This window comes from Rhinoraja longicauda, chromosome 2, assembly GCF_053455715.1.
Source record: "Rhinoraja longicauda isolate Sanriku21f chromosome 2, sRhiLon1.1, whole genome shotgun sequence".
NCBI classification, from domain to species: domain Eukaryota; kingdom Metazoa; phylum Chordata; class Chondrichthyes; order Rajiformes; family Arhynchobatidae; genus Rhinoraja; species Rhinoraja longicauda.
The window spans coordinates 91,618,111-91,633,342 of NC_135954.1; the positions used below are offsets into that span (position 1 = coordinate 91,618,111).

Here is a 15,232-nt window from a genome sequence, read left to right on the forward strand (position 1 = left end):
TTTCCACGCTGTATCTCCAAAGTAAAGTAAAGACATTCAAGCCCCACTGATCACAGGGCAAAGCCCACAATTAATATAGCAACGGGTAGAGAGCAGTTCTAATAACTTACTTGCACAGCCAGTCATTAATTCCTCTGTCAAAGTGCCTGAAATACAAATCACATAATCAGCAAAATGTTTTCGGTTTCATTCCTCTATCCAACCTCTCCTGATGTCTGGAGAAACTCAGCAGGTAAGGCAGCATCTGTGGAGGAAATAGACAGGCGACGTTTCTTGTCAGGACCCTTCTTCAGACACAAACTAAAACATTGCCTGTCCATTCCCTCCAAACTCAGGAACAGCATCTTCCCCTCAGTTATCAGGCTTTTAAATGGTTCTTCATAAGCTAATCTACTGTCTGATTCACCTCTACCCCATTGCGGACATTGGACTTTGTCTCTGGAACTGATGTGCTACAATGCTGAGAACTATATTCTGCACTCTATCTTCGCCTTTGCCCTTCCTACTGTACTCGAAGTTCACTTGATTCTATTTATGTATAGCATTAGATTCATAGTCACATAGGAAACAGGTCCTTCGGCCCATCTTGGTCATGCTGACCAAGATGCTCCATCTACACTAGTTCCACTTGCCCATGTTTGGCCCATATCCCTCTAAACTCTTCCTATCCATGTTCCTGTCCTTATGGATAGCATACAAAACAAAGCTATTCATTCTACCTCCGTGCACATAACAATAATAAACCTATACCTAAACCATAGATGCTGCCTGATGTACTAAGTTACTCCAGCACTTTATGCTTTGATTAGGATTCCAGCATCGACAGCTCCTTGTCACGTCAATTCCTCCAGTGGGGAATGAAGTGGGAACTTTAAGACTTTATTCCTTGGAGTACAGCAGGATGAGGAATGATCTTTAGACTTTAGTGATACAACGCGGAACAGGCCCATCAGCCCACAACCGAGTCCGCGACGACCAACTATCACTCCATACACCAACACTAACCTACACACTAGGGACAATTTACAATTTTTTACCAAAGCCAATTAGTCGACAAACCTGTACATCTTTGGAGTGTGGAAGAAAACTGGAACACCCGCAGAAAACCAACGTAGTCACAGGGAGGACGTACAAACTCTGCACAGACAGCACCCGTAGCCAGGATCAAACCCGGGCCACTGGCGCTGTAAGGCAGCAGTTCAACGGCTACACCACTGTGCCACCCCAAATCTTATAGAAGTGTATAAGATCATGAGAGGAATAGATAGGGTGAATGCACAGAAATCTTTACCCAGAGTTGTGGGATTGAGAACCAGAGGACGTAGGTTTAAGGTGAGGGGGGGAAGATTTAATAGGAATCTGAGGGGCAATTTTCTTCACACAAAGAGTGGTAGGTATGTGGAATGACCTGCCGGAAGAGGCTGAGGCAGGTACTATCACATTGTTTAAGAAACATTTGGACAGTTAGGATAGGATAGGTTTAGAGGGATTTGGGCCAATCGCAGGCAGGTGGGAGTAGTAAAGATGGGACATGTTGGTTGGCGTGGGCAAGTTGGGCCAAAGGGCCCATTTTGCAAACTGTATGATGCTATGACTATGCCTGACATGTACATAAATTATAGGAGCAGGATTAGGCCATTTGGTCCATCGTCTGCTCCACCATTAAATCCTGGCTGATCTATCTTTCCCTCTCAACCCCATTTTCCTGCTATCTCCCCATAACCCTTGACACCCGTACTATTCAAGAATCTGTCAATCTCCGCCTTGATTCAGTTTTCCCAAATCTCTTTGCCTTCACCAATCTTGGAGTAACCCTCGGCTTGACGGAGCGAGAAATCGGGGCAATTTAAGAGGAAAACAAAACACTTACGTCTCAGCAAAAACGTAGAGCATGGTGATGCATTTCGGTGGCTTTGGTGGGTCGAGGTAGTCCAATCTGGCCACTGTCCCGACCACCCCAAACAGCACGGCCGCCTTTACCCAGTCGTACACCAGGTTGAAGTAAGCCAAGCAGGCTGCCGGGGAAGGCAAGTCCCATTAGTTAATAAATCACGGCTCCATTAGCTCTAAGCTTCACGTTTACATAGTGGCACAGTGGTAGAGCTGCAGACTTACAGTGCCAGAGACCCGGGTTCGATCCGGACCTCGACTGCTGTCTGCATGGAGTTTGTACGTTCTCCCTGTGACTGCGCGGGTTTTCTCCAGGTGCTCTAGTTTCCTCCCACATCCCAATGACATAGATGAATTGGCTTTAGTAAAAATGCTGTTGGTTAATTGGCTTCAGTAAAAATTGCAACTTATTATTGCAATTGTCCCTGTGTGGAGAATAGTGCTAGTGTATGGGATAGTCTCAGGTTGGCACAGACTCAGTGGGCCGAAGGGCTGTTTCCGCACTGTATCTCTAAACTAAACTAAACTAAGCTGGTGAGTGCCCGTCACTCTCGTAGTGAACACTTTTATCTGGCTGTGACCCCCCAACCCCCAATGGCAGTGACTGCATGGATGAGGAAGTCCTATGCAAGCAGTGGGCCTATTGGATTCTAATCTCGCTGCTGTTCATGGGAGCTTGCTGTGTACAAAATGGCTGCCCTATTTCACATCACACTACACAGGCCATCAGTACCTTTCCTATTTAGCTTTGAGAGATACAGCGCAGAAACAAGCCCTTCAGCCCACCGAGCCTACGCCAATCAGCAGTCACCCTGTACACAAACACTATCCTACACCGAGACAATTTACAATTTTTACAGAAGCCAATTAACCTACAAACCTGTACATCTTTGGAGAGTGGGAGGAAACCAGAGCACCCGGAGTAAACCCATGTGGTCGCGGGGAGAACATACAAACGCCGTACCGACAGCAACCGTAGTTACTGTAGGATCAAACCTGTGTCTCTGGCGCTGTGAGGCAGCAGTTCTACCGCCACCATGCCGTGATAATGAAAGGGATTGTTAACATTTTATTGAACCAACAGGGTGAGAAGTGACACGGGAGGAGTGTGGTGTTGGAGGATTCACTCTTTGGTGGGAATTCTTTGTTGGGAGGGTAGAAGAGGGGGAGTGCCGACTGGCAAAATGTGGGATGGCAGAGTCTGGATTAAGGATTGCAGATTAAAGAACAAGAGGCTACAGGTTTGTAAATGCACGAGCAAGACAAAAAAAAAGAAGGGCAGGCAATTTGCCGACCTACGCGTTAAATGGGATGAGGCTGAGAAACGAGAGGAAAGAACAAACTGCTGAAGGAACTCAGTGGGTCGAGCAGCATCTGTGAAGGGGGAAAGAAATTGCCAAAGTTTTGGGAGGAGATATTGCATCAGTGAAGGGGGAAGATAGAGGCAGAGGCACACCACGGGAAGAACTCAGCAGGTCAAGCAGGATCTGTTAGTTGGGCGGGTGTGGTGGTGGTGGGGGTGGAGAGGAAAGAAATTATCGATGTTTCAGGAAAAAATGCTGCAGAGAAGAGGGAAGGAAGGTGGAGGAGATGGGAGATGGTGGAGGGGTGGGGCCGGGTCTGGAAGGTGATAAATGGTGGATAGAAGGAGTCAGGCATGAAAGGGCAATGAGGTGGAGTTGGGAGACGGAGGCAGGTGGCTGATGCATGGAGGAAAGGAAGGGGGAAATGGGGAAATAAAGGGCAGATGGAGGCAGGTTGGGGGAGGGGAGGGTGGAGGTAGAGGCAGCTCACAGGGTAATAAGCAGGGACACAAAGGCTACCGATGCAAAGGATCCTGACAAGTAATGGAGGTGATAATGGGAACTGTTAGGGGAGAGGTGAAGAGCAGATAGAATGATAGATATGATAGTGGTGTTTAAGAGGCTTTTAGATAGGCACGTGGAAGTGTAGGGAATGGAGGGATGTGGATCATGTACAGGCAGATGAGATTGGATTAACTTGGCATCACGGTCGGCACAAATGTGGTGGGCTGAAGGGCCGTTCCTGTGCTATACTATTCTATGTTCCACATTTTGTTTGGAGATGCAGCATGGAAACATGGAAACAGGCCCTTCGGCCAAACGAGTCCACGCCGACCATCAATCACCCATACACTAGTTCCATGTTATCCCACTTTTTCAAACATTCCCAACAAAATTTACAAAAGCCAATTAACCTACAAACCTGCACGTCTTTGGAATGTGGGAGGAAACCGGAGCACCCGGAGGAAAGTCACAGGGAGAACCGTGCAACCTCCACACACAGACAGCACCCGAGGTCAGGATTGAACCCAGGACCCTGGCCCTGTGAGGCAGCGGCTCTACCCACTGAACCACCGTTCTGCCAAGATGGAGGAGAAGATCCAGTGGATGAAGAGTGAGGGCAACAGGGGGGCGGGAGCAGAGAGACAAGAGACAAGATCAGGTATAGGAATTGAGTGATGGCGGAAGCCTCCAATCCAGAGGGAAGTTTTGCAGGGAATGGTCAAGGTCCATACTGATGTCCCTGCCAGCGACCTACCTAATGCCCAGTCAGACAGCATTGTGGCCAGCTTGAGGTCAGACGGTATGGTCAGGATGTAGAGGTAATGGAAGAAGATATCCACAAGGATGATCACAGCAAGGTGCACTAAGGCATATCTCCCAATGTTCCACACTTCATTCTCTTTCCGAGCAAACTTGGATTGATTTATCTGTGGGTCATAAGGCACAGAATCATCAGGGGTCGACAACATCTTTGAGAATTGTGTTCAGTTTTGGTCACCCCGTTATAGGAAATATGTCGCAAAGCAGGAAAGGGTGCAGAGAAGATTTACGAGAATGTTGCCAGGACTTAAGGGCCTGAGCTACAGGGAAAGGTTGGGCAGGCTAGGACTTTATTCCTTGGAGCTCAGGAGGATAAGGGGTGATCTTATAGAGGTGTATAAGATCATGAGAGGAATAGATAGGGTAAAATAACAGTCTTTTACCCAGAGTAAGGGGAATTGAGAACCAGAGGAAATAGGTTTAAGGTGAGGAGTGAAAAACTTAATAGGAACCTGAGAGGCAACTTTTTTTTTACACAAAGGGTGGTGCGTATTTGGAACGAGCTGCTGGAGGAGGTAGTTGAGGCAGGTACGATCTGCTTATAAAACATTTGGACAGGTACATGGAGAGGATAGGTCCATGTGGGCAAGTTGGGCTGAAGGTCCTGTTTCCACATTGTATGACTCTAACTCCACTCCCTTTGAGTAGACCTTATCCCTCGACTAGTGACCAAGGGTTGTGGAGAAAGTTACCCCCCCCTCCACTCCCCCACATAGAAAGCCATTGATATCTTGGACCTCGCTGCCAGATGAGGTAGTAGAATCATTTACAGTTACTGTGGCTAAGAGACATTTAGGCAGGGGCTTTACTAGCCGAGGATAGTAAAAACACGGAACTGCAGGTGCTGGTTAATACACAAAAGGATGCAAAGTTCTGGAGAAACTCAGCTGGTCAGGCAGCATCTCTAGAGAACATGGATAGGTGACGTTTCAGGTCGAGACCCTCCTTCAGACAATGGCAAGAACGGAGTCTGAGGAATGGTCCTGACCCAAAAGCCAAGAATAGAAGCATATGGACCCTAGCATCGCTTATTGTGGCTTCATGTTCAGCACAGAACATGTGGGCCAAAGGGCCTGTACCTGTGCTGTACCATTCTATGTTGTTCTTTTGTGGCACATAGGATTTGTGTAGGTGGGCATAAAGGTCAGCACGGGTGCAGTGGGCCGAAGGGCCTGTTTCACTGCCTAGAACTCCTTGACTCTATGACCAATGAGGCTCAGTACGAGGCAGACGCAGCTGTGGAATAAAAGACCAGAACTATGCGATGATGGTTCCCTTAACGTTCTTCCACGCCCTGGTCCCGTCTCCAGGTTCTGAAGATTCATCAGGACAGGACCAGGAAGGACAGAGGCTCCGGACATTGCCGCCGCCCGGTGGTAGACCAAAGTCCTGACGTTTCCCGGGAATTTCATGTCCAAAAACATCACCTATCCGTTTTCCAGAGATGCGGCCTGACCCGCTGAGTTACTCCAGCACTTTGTGTCTTTTTTAGGGTTGATTATCTAAGAGGTGTTTCTACCACCTCTCCTGGTGAAAGTTTAAACAGGGCAGGAGGTGTGCAGGTGTGAAGTGCTTTGCAACATCACGTCCGTAAAGGACGTTGTCCATGTTGAATCTCCTGGCCTAGCCTCACAGCTTACCTGAGCGTGGAACTGATCGAACGTCATCACAGGGCCGAAGAAGAAGAAGGGGAGGTAGAAGTTGTAGATGAGAAGGTCCAGGATCGAGTAGTTCCCATCTTTCTTCTCGGCATTCTCCAAGGCGAAGCTCATGCACCGCATGATGGTGAAACCAGTTCCTCCGTAAAACAGGACATCCTGGAGCTGGAAGGTGCCCGTTACAAACCCTGTCTGGGACGAGACAGACCGGAACTGACATAAGTTCTGCTGCATCAATGATATTTCAGGATCAATTCCGCTATTGGGAACAAATTATCCCTTTTGCCTGCAGAAACAAGGAACTGCAGATGCCGGTTTACACATAAGGACACAAAGCTCTGGAGTAACTCAACGGGTCAGGCAGCATCTCTAGAGAACATGGGTAAAAGAAGGTTCTCGACCCAAAATGTCACCTATCCATGTTTTCCAGAGATGCTGCATGACCAGTTGAATTACTCCAGCACTTTATGTCCTTTTTTAAAATGTTCATCAGTTTGGCGCCCTATAAGATAGCATAGCGATAGAGCTACTGCCTTACAGTGCATGAGACCCGGGTTCGATCCCGACTATGGGTGCTGTCTGTACGAAGTTTGTACGCTCTCCCCGTGACCTGCGTGGGCTTTCTCCAAAATCTTTGTTTTGTTCCCACACTCCAAAGACGTACCGGTTTGTAGGTTGATTGGCTTGGTATAAATGGAAAAAGATGTCCCTGCTGTGTGTAGGGCAGTGGTAATGTGCACGGATCACTGGTCGGTGCGGGCTGAAGGGCCTGCTTCCGCACCGTATTAGATTTAGAGATACAGAGATACAGCGCCGAAACAGGCCCTTCGGCCCACCGTGTCTGCGCCGCCCAGCGATCCCCGCACACTAACACTACCCTACACCTACTAGGGACAATTTTTACATTTGCTGAGCCAATTAACCTACATACCTGTACGTCTTTGGAGTGTGGGAGGAAACCGAAGATCTCGGAGAAAACCCATGCACATCATGGGGAGAACGTACAAACTCCGTACAGACGGCGCCCGTAGTCAGGATCGAACCCGAGTCTCCGGCGCTGCATTCGCTGTAAGGCAGCAACTCTACCTCTGCGCCACCGTGCCACCGTATCTCTGAACTAAAGTAAAAGTGAGCACTCTTTGCATAATTTGTGTATGGTAGAAAACATTTTACAAAGAATTGGTACAAAGAATTTTACAAAAAATTGTGGTAGAAAGAATTTTACAAAGAAACAAAGAATTTCACTGAGACATGTCACATGTGATAATAAAGTATCGTTCATTCATTCACTTATAAGTCAATAGACAATAGGTGCAGGAGGAGGCCATTCGGCCCTTTGAGCCAGCACCGCCATTCAGTGTGATCATGGCTGATCATTCTCAATCAGTACCCCGTTCCTGCCTTCTCCCCATACCCCCTGACTCCGCTATCCTTAAGAGCTCTATCCAGCTCTCTCATAGGAGTAGAATGAGTCCATTTAGCCCATCTCCTCGTCACTCCGATGTCTAACGGGCTGAATTGATACAAGGAGTTTAACTAAATAATCACATTATTGGCATGTGTACCAAACGATAGTGAAAAGCTTTTGGATGTTATTCAAGTAAATCATATCGTACATGATGAACATCAAACCATACATGAGTTCAAATTTTATTGGCCATTTCTCAGACCACGTTTCCAACTGATCTATATTCTGCTGAATCCATTGACAACCCTTCTCACTGTACACAATTCTGACGGTTTCGGTGTTATTTGCGATCTTACTATTCAACAATCTACATTCTTCTGTCTACACTTCATACTGTCTCAGCATGGCAGCCCGCGTAATCCGGGACCCTTCTCAGCCCCATCACTCCCTCTTCTCCCCTCCCCCCTCAATCAAAAGTAACAGAGGTTTGAAAACAATCACCCACAGATTCAGGGACAGTTTCTTCCCAGCTGTTATCAGGCAACTGAACTGTCCTCTCACCAGTTAGAGAGCGGTCCTGATCTCCCATCTATCTCATTGGAAACCTTTGAACTTTATTTAATCGGACTTTATCAGACTTCAATGTTATATTTTTGCATAAAATGCAGCACCTTTTATTCCTTATCTGTGCACTGTTAACAACTTGATTGTATTCATGTTTAGTCTTTTTTTTTAAACTGGGATAGCACGCAAACAAAGGTTTTTCTCTGTATCTCGGTACACATGACAATAATAAATTAAATTAAAATCTGGGCCTGGTCTTTTCTCACCTCCAGATCTTCAACCCCCCCATCCCCTTCTTTGTCTAATGAAGGGTCCCAACCCGAAACATCACACATCCTTTGCCTCCAGAGATCCTGCCTGACCCGCTGAGTTACTCCACTACTTTGTCTCCATCCATGGTATAAACCAATATCTGCAGTTCCTTATTTCTAAATAATTTCTACATACAAACAACAGAGGTCCCAGCACTGATTCCTGCGGAATACCACTGGTGACAGACCTCCAGTCACAGCTCTGCACCATTACCCTCTGTCATCTATGGCCAAGCTAATTTTGAATACAATCTATCACGTTTCCATGGATACCACGCACCTTAATCTTCCGTATCAGTCAACCATGACGGATGTTGTCAAAAGCTTTACTAAACTCCATGTGGACGACATCCACTGCCCTACCCTCAGCAAACACCTTAATCACCTCTTCAAATAACTCAAATCAATTTTGTGAGACATTACCTCCTCCATAAAAAGCCATGCCAACTACCCTGCGAATTGTATGCTTCCCAGACGCGAGTCAAAACTATCCCTAAGATTCTTCTCCAATAATTTCTCTACTATTGTTGTGTAGCCTTTGGGGCAGCACAGTGGCGCAGTGGTAGAGTTGCTGCCTTACAGTGCCAGGGACCTAGATTCGATCCTGACCATGGGTGCTGTCTGAAAGGAGTTTGCACGTTCTCCCAGTGCCCGTGTGGATTTTCTCCGGGTGCTCTGGTTTCCTCCCACATTCCAAAGATGTGCCGGTTTGTAGGTTAATTGGCTTCAGTAAATTGTTCCTAGAGTGTAGGATAGAACTAGTGTATGGGTGGTCGGTGCGTCGAAGAGCCTGTTTCTGAGCTGTATCTCTAATCTAAACTAAACTCTAAACTACCCTAAACTAAACTGGTTTGGCTGTATTTACCTTCTTGACCAGATGAACAACACCAGCTATTCTCCTGTGTCTGGGATCTTGCGTACAACTAATGAGGATAGAAAGATCTCCTTCAAGCCCCAGACGTCTCCTCTCTTGTCTATCCAGCCAGCAGAAAGGCCAAACATGATTACAATCAAGCAGTCCACAGTGTACAGATACAGGATACAGGGAATAACATTTAGTGCAAGGTAAAGTCTAGCAAAATCTGATTAAAGATACTCCATGGGCTGCCAATGAGGTAGATGGGAGTTCAGGCAGGGCCACTCTCTAGTTGGTGATAGGATGATTCGGTTGCCTGGTGACAGCTGGGAAGAAACTGTCCCTGAATATGGAGGTGTGCGTTTTCACACTTCTGTACCTCTTGTCTGATCGGAGAGGGGAGGAAAGGGAATGACCAGGGTGAGACTGTTCCTTGGTTATGCCGACGGTCTTGCCGAGGCAGCGTGAAGTGTAGAAGGAGTCAAGAGAAGAGAGGTTGGTTTGCATCTGGGCTGTGCCCACAACTCTGCATTTTCTTGCGGCCTTGGATGGAGCAGTTCACAAACCATGCTGTGATGCATCCCGACATAGAACTAGTGTACGGGTAATCGATGGTCGATGTAGGCTCAATGAGGCAAAGGGCCTCTTTCCACACTGTATCTCTAAACTCTAAACGTATGTAAGAAAATGTGCAACATTTTCCATCGTGTCGAAGGTAGATCCAAGTCAGATTTCATTACCTCACATGGTTGTGGGATGTTAAATCACAGAATATCTTTGAGAATAGAAAGCAGTGTTGAGATAACAATCTGCCAGCAAATTTGGTGAACAGCGACGTGGTTCAACGGACTTGTGGCCAACTCCTGTGACATGTTCTTATGTTCTTACCTGCCAAGAAGCCACAGGCTCAATTTTAAATGTCGCTAAACTGCACAGACCAGCAGCGAAACACAGCCACTTCTGCTTAGCCAAGCCAATGCCGTAGAGCAGAATGCAGTGGGACAGGATTAATGCCAAATACGAGAAACCCATTGTAGCCAGGACTGCAAGAATCCCATAGACCATGAAGTAGAGGGATCTGTGCTGTGAAAGAGAGAAGAGTAAATATTGCCATAAATCGGCCATCTTTCAATATATCACAACTACCGTTGAAAGCAAAAACATCTGGAGTAAAAGGGAAGCACAGTGGTGCAGCTGTAGAACAGAGAGACCAGAGACATGGGTTCGATCCTGATCTCGGGTGCTGTCTGTGTGGAGTTTGCAAGTTCTTACTCTTGACTGCGTGGGTTTCTTCTGGGTGCTCCGGTTTCCTCCCATATCACCCAAAGACACACAGGTTTGTCGGTTAATTAGCCTCTGTAAATTGTCCCTCGTGTGCAGGGAGTGGATATGAAAGTGGGATAACTAGTGTTGACAGGCGATCGATTGTCGGTGTGGACTCGGTGGGCCGAAGGACCTGTTTCCCTGCTGTATCTTTCAATCAATCACAATAAAAAACATAGAGCCAGGGGAATGGTCAATTTTAGACAAAATTTAATCTCATTCTGGCAAGATGATTTTAACTTTAGGATGTCTGCTACTTCTTCATTACTGCCTGCAGTCCGAGAACAAATAATCATTTGTATAACCATTGGCCGGAGGAGTTCAACAGGTCAGGCAGCATCTGCGGAATGAATGGACAGATGATGTTTCGGGTCGGGACCCTTAGTGGGGGCGGAGAAAGCTGGAAAATAAATAGGGGCGGGACAAAGCTGGGCTAGTGATAGGTGGATACAAGTGAGAGGGGGAAATTGGCAGATGCGTGGACGAAGTGCAAAGGAGACAAAAGAGTGAAATAAGAGGAAGGAAATGTGAAGCAAAAGGGAGGGATGTGGGTGAAAGGTGGTGGAGGGAGTGGGAGAAATGGGTGGGGACTGGGGTGGGAGGGTAGGAGTTGAGATGTGAGGAGGGGATCACAGGAAAGAGGGAAGGGCAAGTGGGTATTACGGGTATTAAGGGCGGCATGGTGGCGCAGCGGTAGAGTTGCTGCTTTTCAGTGCCAGAGACCCGGGTTCGATCGTGACTACGGGTGCTGTCTATACGGAGCTTGTATACGGAGCTTCTCCCTGTAACCATGTGGGATTTTGTCCAGGTGCCCCAGTTTCCTGTGTGAAGGAACTGCAGATGCTGGTTTACCCTGAAGATAGACACAAGACACTGGAATAACTCAGCGATACAGGCAGCATCTCTGGATAGAAGGAATGGGTGATGTTTTGGGTCAAAAGCCTTCTTCAGACTGAGAGTCAGGGGAGAGTGAAACTAGAGATATGCAAGGGTAAGGTGTGAAAACGAGAGGTCAAAGGGGATGTAGTTCAAGGAAAATGTAGAATAAATTATTGTTAGCTTTGGGAAGATGATAACGAAACGTACAGTTTCCTCCAACATTCCAAAGATGTGTGGGTCTGTAGGTTAATTGGCTTCTGTAAATTGGTCCTAGTGTGTAGGATAGAACTATCCAGTTGATCGCTGGTTCATGTGGACCCGGTGGGCCGAAGGGCCTGTTTACACCCTGCATCTGTAAACTAAAGAGTGGGGGAAAGATTTAATAGGAACCTGAGGTATAACTTTTTCACACAAAGAGTGGTGGGTCTATGGAACAAGCTGCTGGAGGAGGTAGTTGAGGCAGGGACTATTGCAAAGTTGAAGAAGCATTTAGACGTGGATAGGATAAGTTTAGCGGCAAATGTAGGCAGATGGAATGTATTGGCCAATGTGGGGCAAGTTGGGCTGAAGGCCTGTTTCCACGCTGTAAGGTTATGCCTCTATAATTAAACTTAAAATTGGAGAAGTCAATGTTCACACTGTAGAAACAAGGAACTGCAGATACTGGTTTATAAAAAGAGACACAAAGGGCAGGAGTAACTCAGCAGGTCAGGCAGCATCTATGGAAAACATAGATAGGTGGTGTTTTAGGTCAGGACCCTTCTTCAGTCTGAAAAGTCACCCGAAAGGTCACAGAGCCATTGTTCTCCAGAGATGCTGCCTGGCCCGCTGAGTTACTCCAGCACTGTGCGAAAGGTCACAGATCTATGTTCTCCAGAGATGCTGCCTGGCCCGCCCGCTGAGTTACTCCAGCACTGTGTGTCTTTTTGCAATGTTCACAGCGTTGGGTTTTAAACTGTACAAGTGGAACATGAGAAGCTGTTTTTAGGTACGGAGGGAGAAGGCACCCACCTGAGGGAAGGACATGGAAATGGCTTTGGCAAACAGCACATGGCCCGACAAGGCGAAAAGAATGTAGTTTCGGAACTTGGTGAACCACATCACCCACTCGAAGTCGGCCACGTCCTAGGAGAGAAACAGCGGCTGATTAGTACATGGTGCAATCACCCTTGCATTGGGTCTCATGCACGTTCTCATCCCAAAGATGCGGTTCAGATCTCGGAGAATCACAACACAGCACCGATACGGGCCCTTCCAACCCACCCCGTCCATAACGACATAGACCATCGAACAATACAGCACAGGAACAGGCCCTTCGGCCCACACTGCCATCGAGTCATACAGCGTGGAACAGGCCCTTCAGCCCAACTTGCCCATGCTGACCAACATGCCTCATATACACTAGTCCCACCTGCCTGTGTTTGGCCCATATCCTTATAAACCTGCCCTATCCATGTACCTGTCTAAATGTTTCTTAAACTGTGATAGTACCTGCATCAACTAACTCCTTCGGCAGCTCATTCCATGCACCCACCAAACTTTGTATAAAAACGTTGCCCCTCAGGTTCTTATTAAATCTTTTCTCCCTCACCTTAAACATATGTCCTCTGGTTCTTGATTCTCCTACTCTGGGTAAAAGACCATGCCTATGTTAAATTAATCTTTTCTGCCTTTATGTGATCGATTTCCCTCCATTCTCTGCACATCCATGTGCTCATTTAAACACTACTTAAACACTACTATTGTATCTGCTCCCACCACCACCCCTGGCAGCACATTCTAGGCACTCACACTCTGTGCAAAAAAAACGCTCCCCCACATATCTCTTTTAAACTTTAAACTCTGCCCCCTCCTCTTAACGTTATGACCTCTAGTCTTTGACATTTCCACCCCAGGTAAAAGGCTTTGACCATCTATCCTATCCATGCATCAGTACTGTACCCCTCTACACTGATCCTATCCATGAACCTGTCCAAATGCCTTTTAAACATTGTAATGGTTTCTCCCTCCACCACTTCCTCTTGTGGCTTGTTCCAGATATTGACTGCCCTCTGTATGACAAAGTTGCATCTCAGATTTCTTTTAAATCTTCATACCTTCTTACCTTAAACCCTTGCCCTCTAGTTCCAGACTTCCCTGGCCTGGGATAAAGATTTTGACAAACTATCCTGTTGACGCCCATCAGCATTCTGACAAGGGGTCTCGAGCACAGAAGCAAGGTTCTTCACTTGGGGCGGCACAGTGGCGCAGTTGGCATAGCTGCAGCCTCAAGGAGCCAGAGACCTGGGTTCAATCCTGAGCTCGGGTACTGTCTTTATGGAGTTTGCACGTTCTCCCTGTGTGGGTTTCCTCCATTTGCTTTGGTTTCCTCCCACGTCCCAAAGACGTGCAGGTTTGTAGGTTAATCGGCCCCTGTAAAATTGCCCCTAGTGTGTAGGGAGTGGTTGTAAAAGTGGGATAACATAGAAGCAGTGCGAGTGGATGATCGATGGTTGGTGTGGACCTGGTGGGCCGAATGGCCTGTTTCCATGCTGTATCTATACTAAACTAAATTCCATGAGGATGTTCTCCCATTCAATATACCTGAAGCACAACCATGCAATCCTTTTGATGGGTCAAACGCAGCCTGACTCTTACTTTGATGAAGGGTCTCGACCTGAAACGTCACCTATTCCTTTTCTCCGGAGATGCTGCCTGACCCGCTGAGTTACTCCAGCATTTTGTGTCTATCTTCGGTGTAAACCAACATCTGCAGTTCCTTCTTACACATGCAATCCCTTCTCCCTCCTGACCCACTCCCCAGCCAGAGGACTCTATAGATTGGGGTGCTGTCTCAAAGAAAACTTTGAGTGTTGGCTCCGGTTTCCTCAAACATTCCAAAGACATGCAAGTTTGTAGGTTAATTGGCTTTGAATTGTGGTGCTGTCTCAAAGTTGGCCCGAGTGGTCCTGTCCCATGCCCATCCTTCAACCAACACCACCAGAAGCATTATGTATGGTGGGAGTTTGCTGCCTGCAAACTCTCTGCTCAATTTTCCACAGTACAACTTTCACAAAAGCATTATCATTCAATCCTTCTCTCAAACTCAAGTGTGCATTTCCTTAGATACATGGAACTGAAGATGCTCATTTACCAAAAAAAAGCACACAAAGTGCTGGAGCAACTCAGCAGGTCAGGCAGCATCCCTGGAAAATGTGGACAGATGACTTTTCGGCTTGGGACCCTTCTTCAGACTGATTGTAGAAGGGTGGAGAAAGCTGGAAGAGAGGTGGCCTGATAGGTGAATACAGGTGAGGGGAGCTGGGGGGGGGGGGGGGGTGAGGAATGTTTGTGGCAGATTGTTGGGCAAAGGCCAGAGATAGCAAGACAAAAGGCTGTGAGATAAGAAGATAAGGAGAGACGAGGTGTAAAAATGTGAAGCCAGAAGGAATAAAGGTGGAAGGGGAAAGAGTGGGTGGGATTGTGTGAAGAATGTGTGTGCATCCAGGTGGGGCGCAGGGGAGAAAGGGAGGGGAGAAAAAAAAATCAGTCTGAAGAAGGGATCCGACCCGAGACGTCACCTGTACATGTACCGTCTGGAAGTATGAAAGTCTCCAGCGATTTGTCCAACCGATCTGCTCTCTAATCAGTTCAGTTTAGTTTAATATCACGTGTACCAAGATAGAGTGAAATGCTTTAGGTTGTCAGAGCCTATCCCTGTAGCAAAACTGCACACT

General features: G+C 47.1%; 1 protein-coding gene across 1 annotated transcript in view; it reads right to left on the bottom strand.

Moving 5' to 3' along the window:
• hhatlb (hedgehog acyltransferase like, b) overlaps nucleotides 1–15,232 on the bottom strand; it is a 38,493-nt gene that overhangs the window by 6,105 nt on the left and 17,156 nt on the right. The window contains exons 4-9 of the mRNA XM_078429230.1: nucleotides 12,528–12,641; nucleotides 10,203–10,397; nucleotides 6,158–6,367; nucleotides 4,453–4,624; nucleotides 1,871–2,015; nucleotides 111–146 (exon numbers count right to left, since the gene is read on the bottom strand). Coding sequence (XP_078285356.1) covers nucleotides 111–146; nucleotides 1,871–2,015; nucleotides 4,453–4,624; nucleotides 6,158–6,367; nucleotides 10,203–10,397; nucleotides 12,528–12,641 — 872 coding nt within the window. The remainder of the gene's footprint in view (nucleotides 1–110; nucleotides 147–1,870; nucleotides 2,016–4,452; nucleotides 4,625–6,157; nucleotides 6,368–10,202; nucleotides 10,398–12,527; nucleotides 12,642–15,232) is intronic.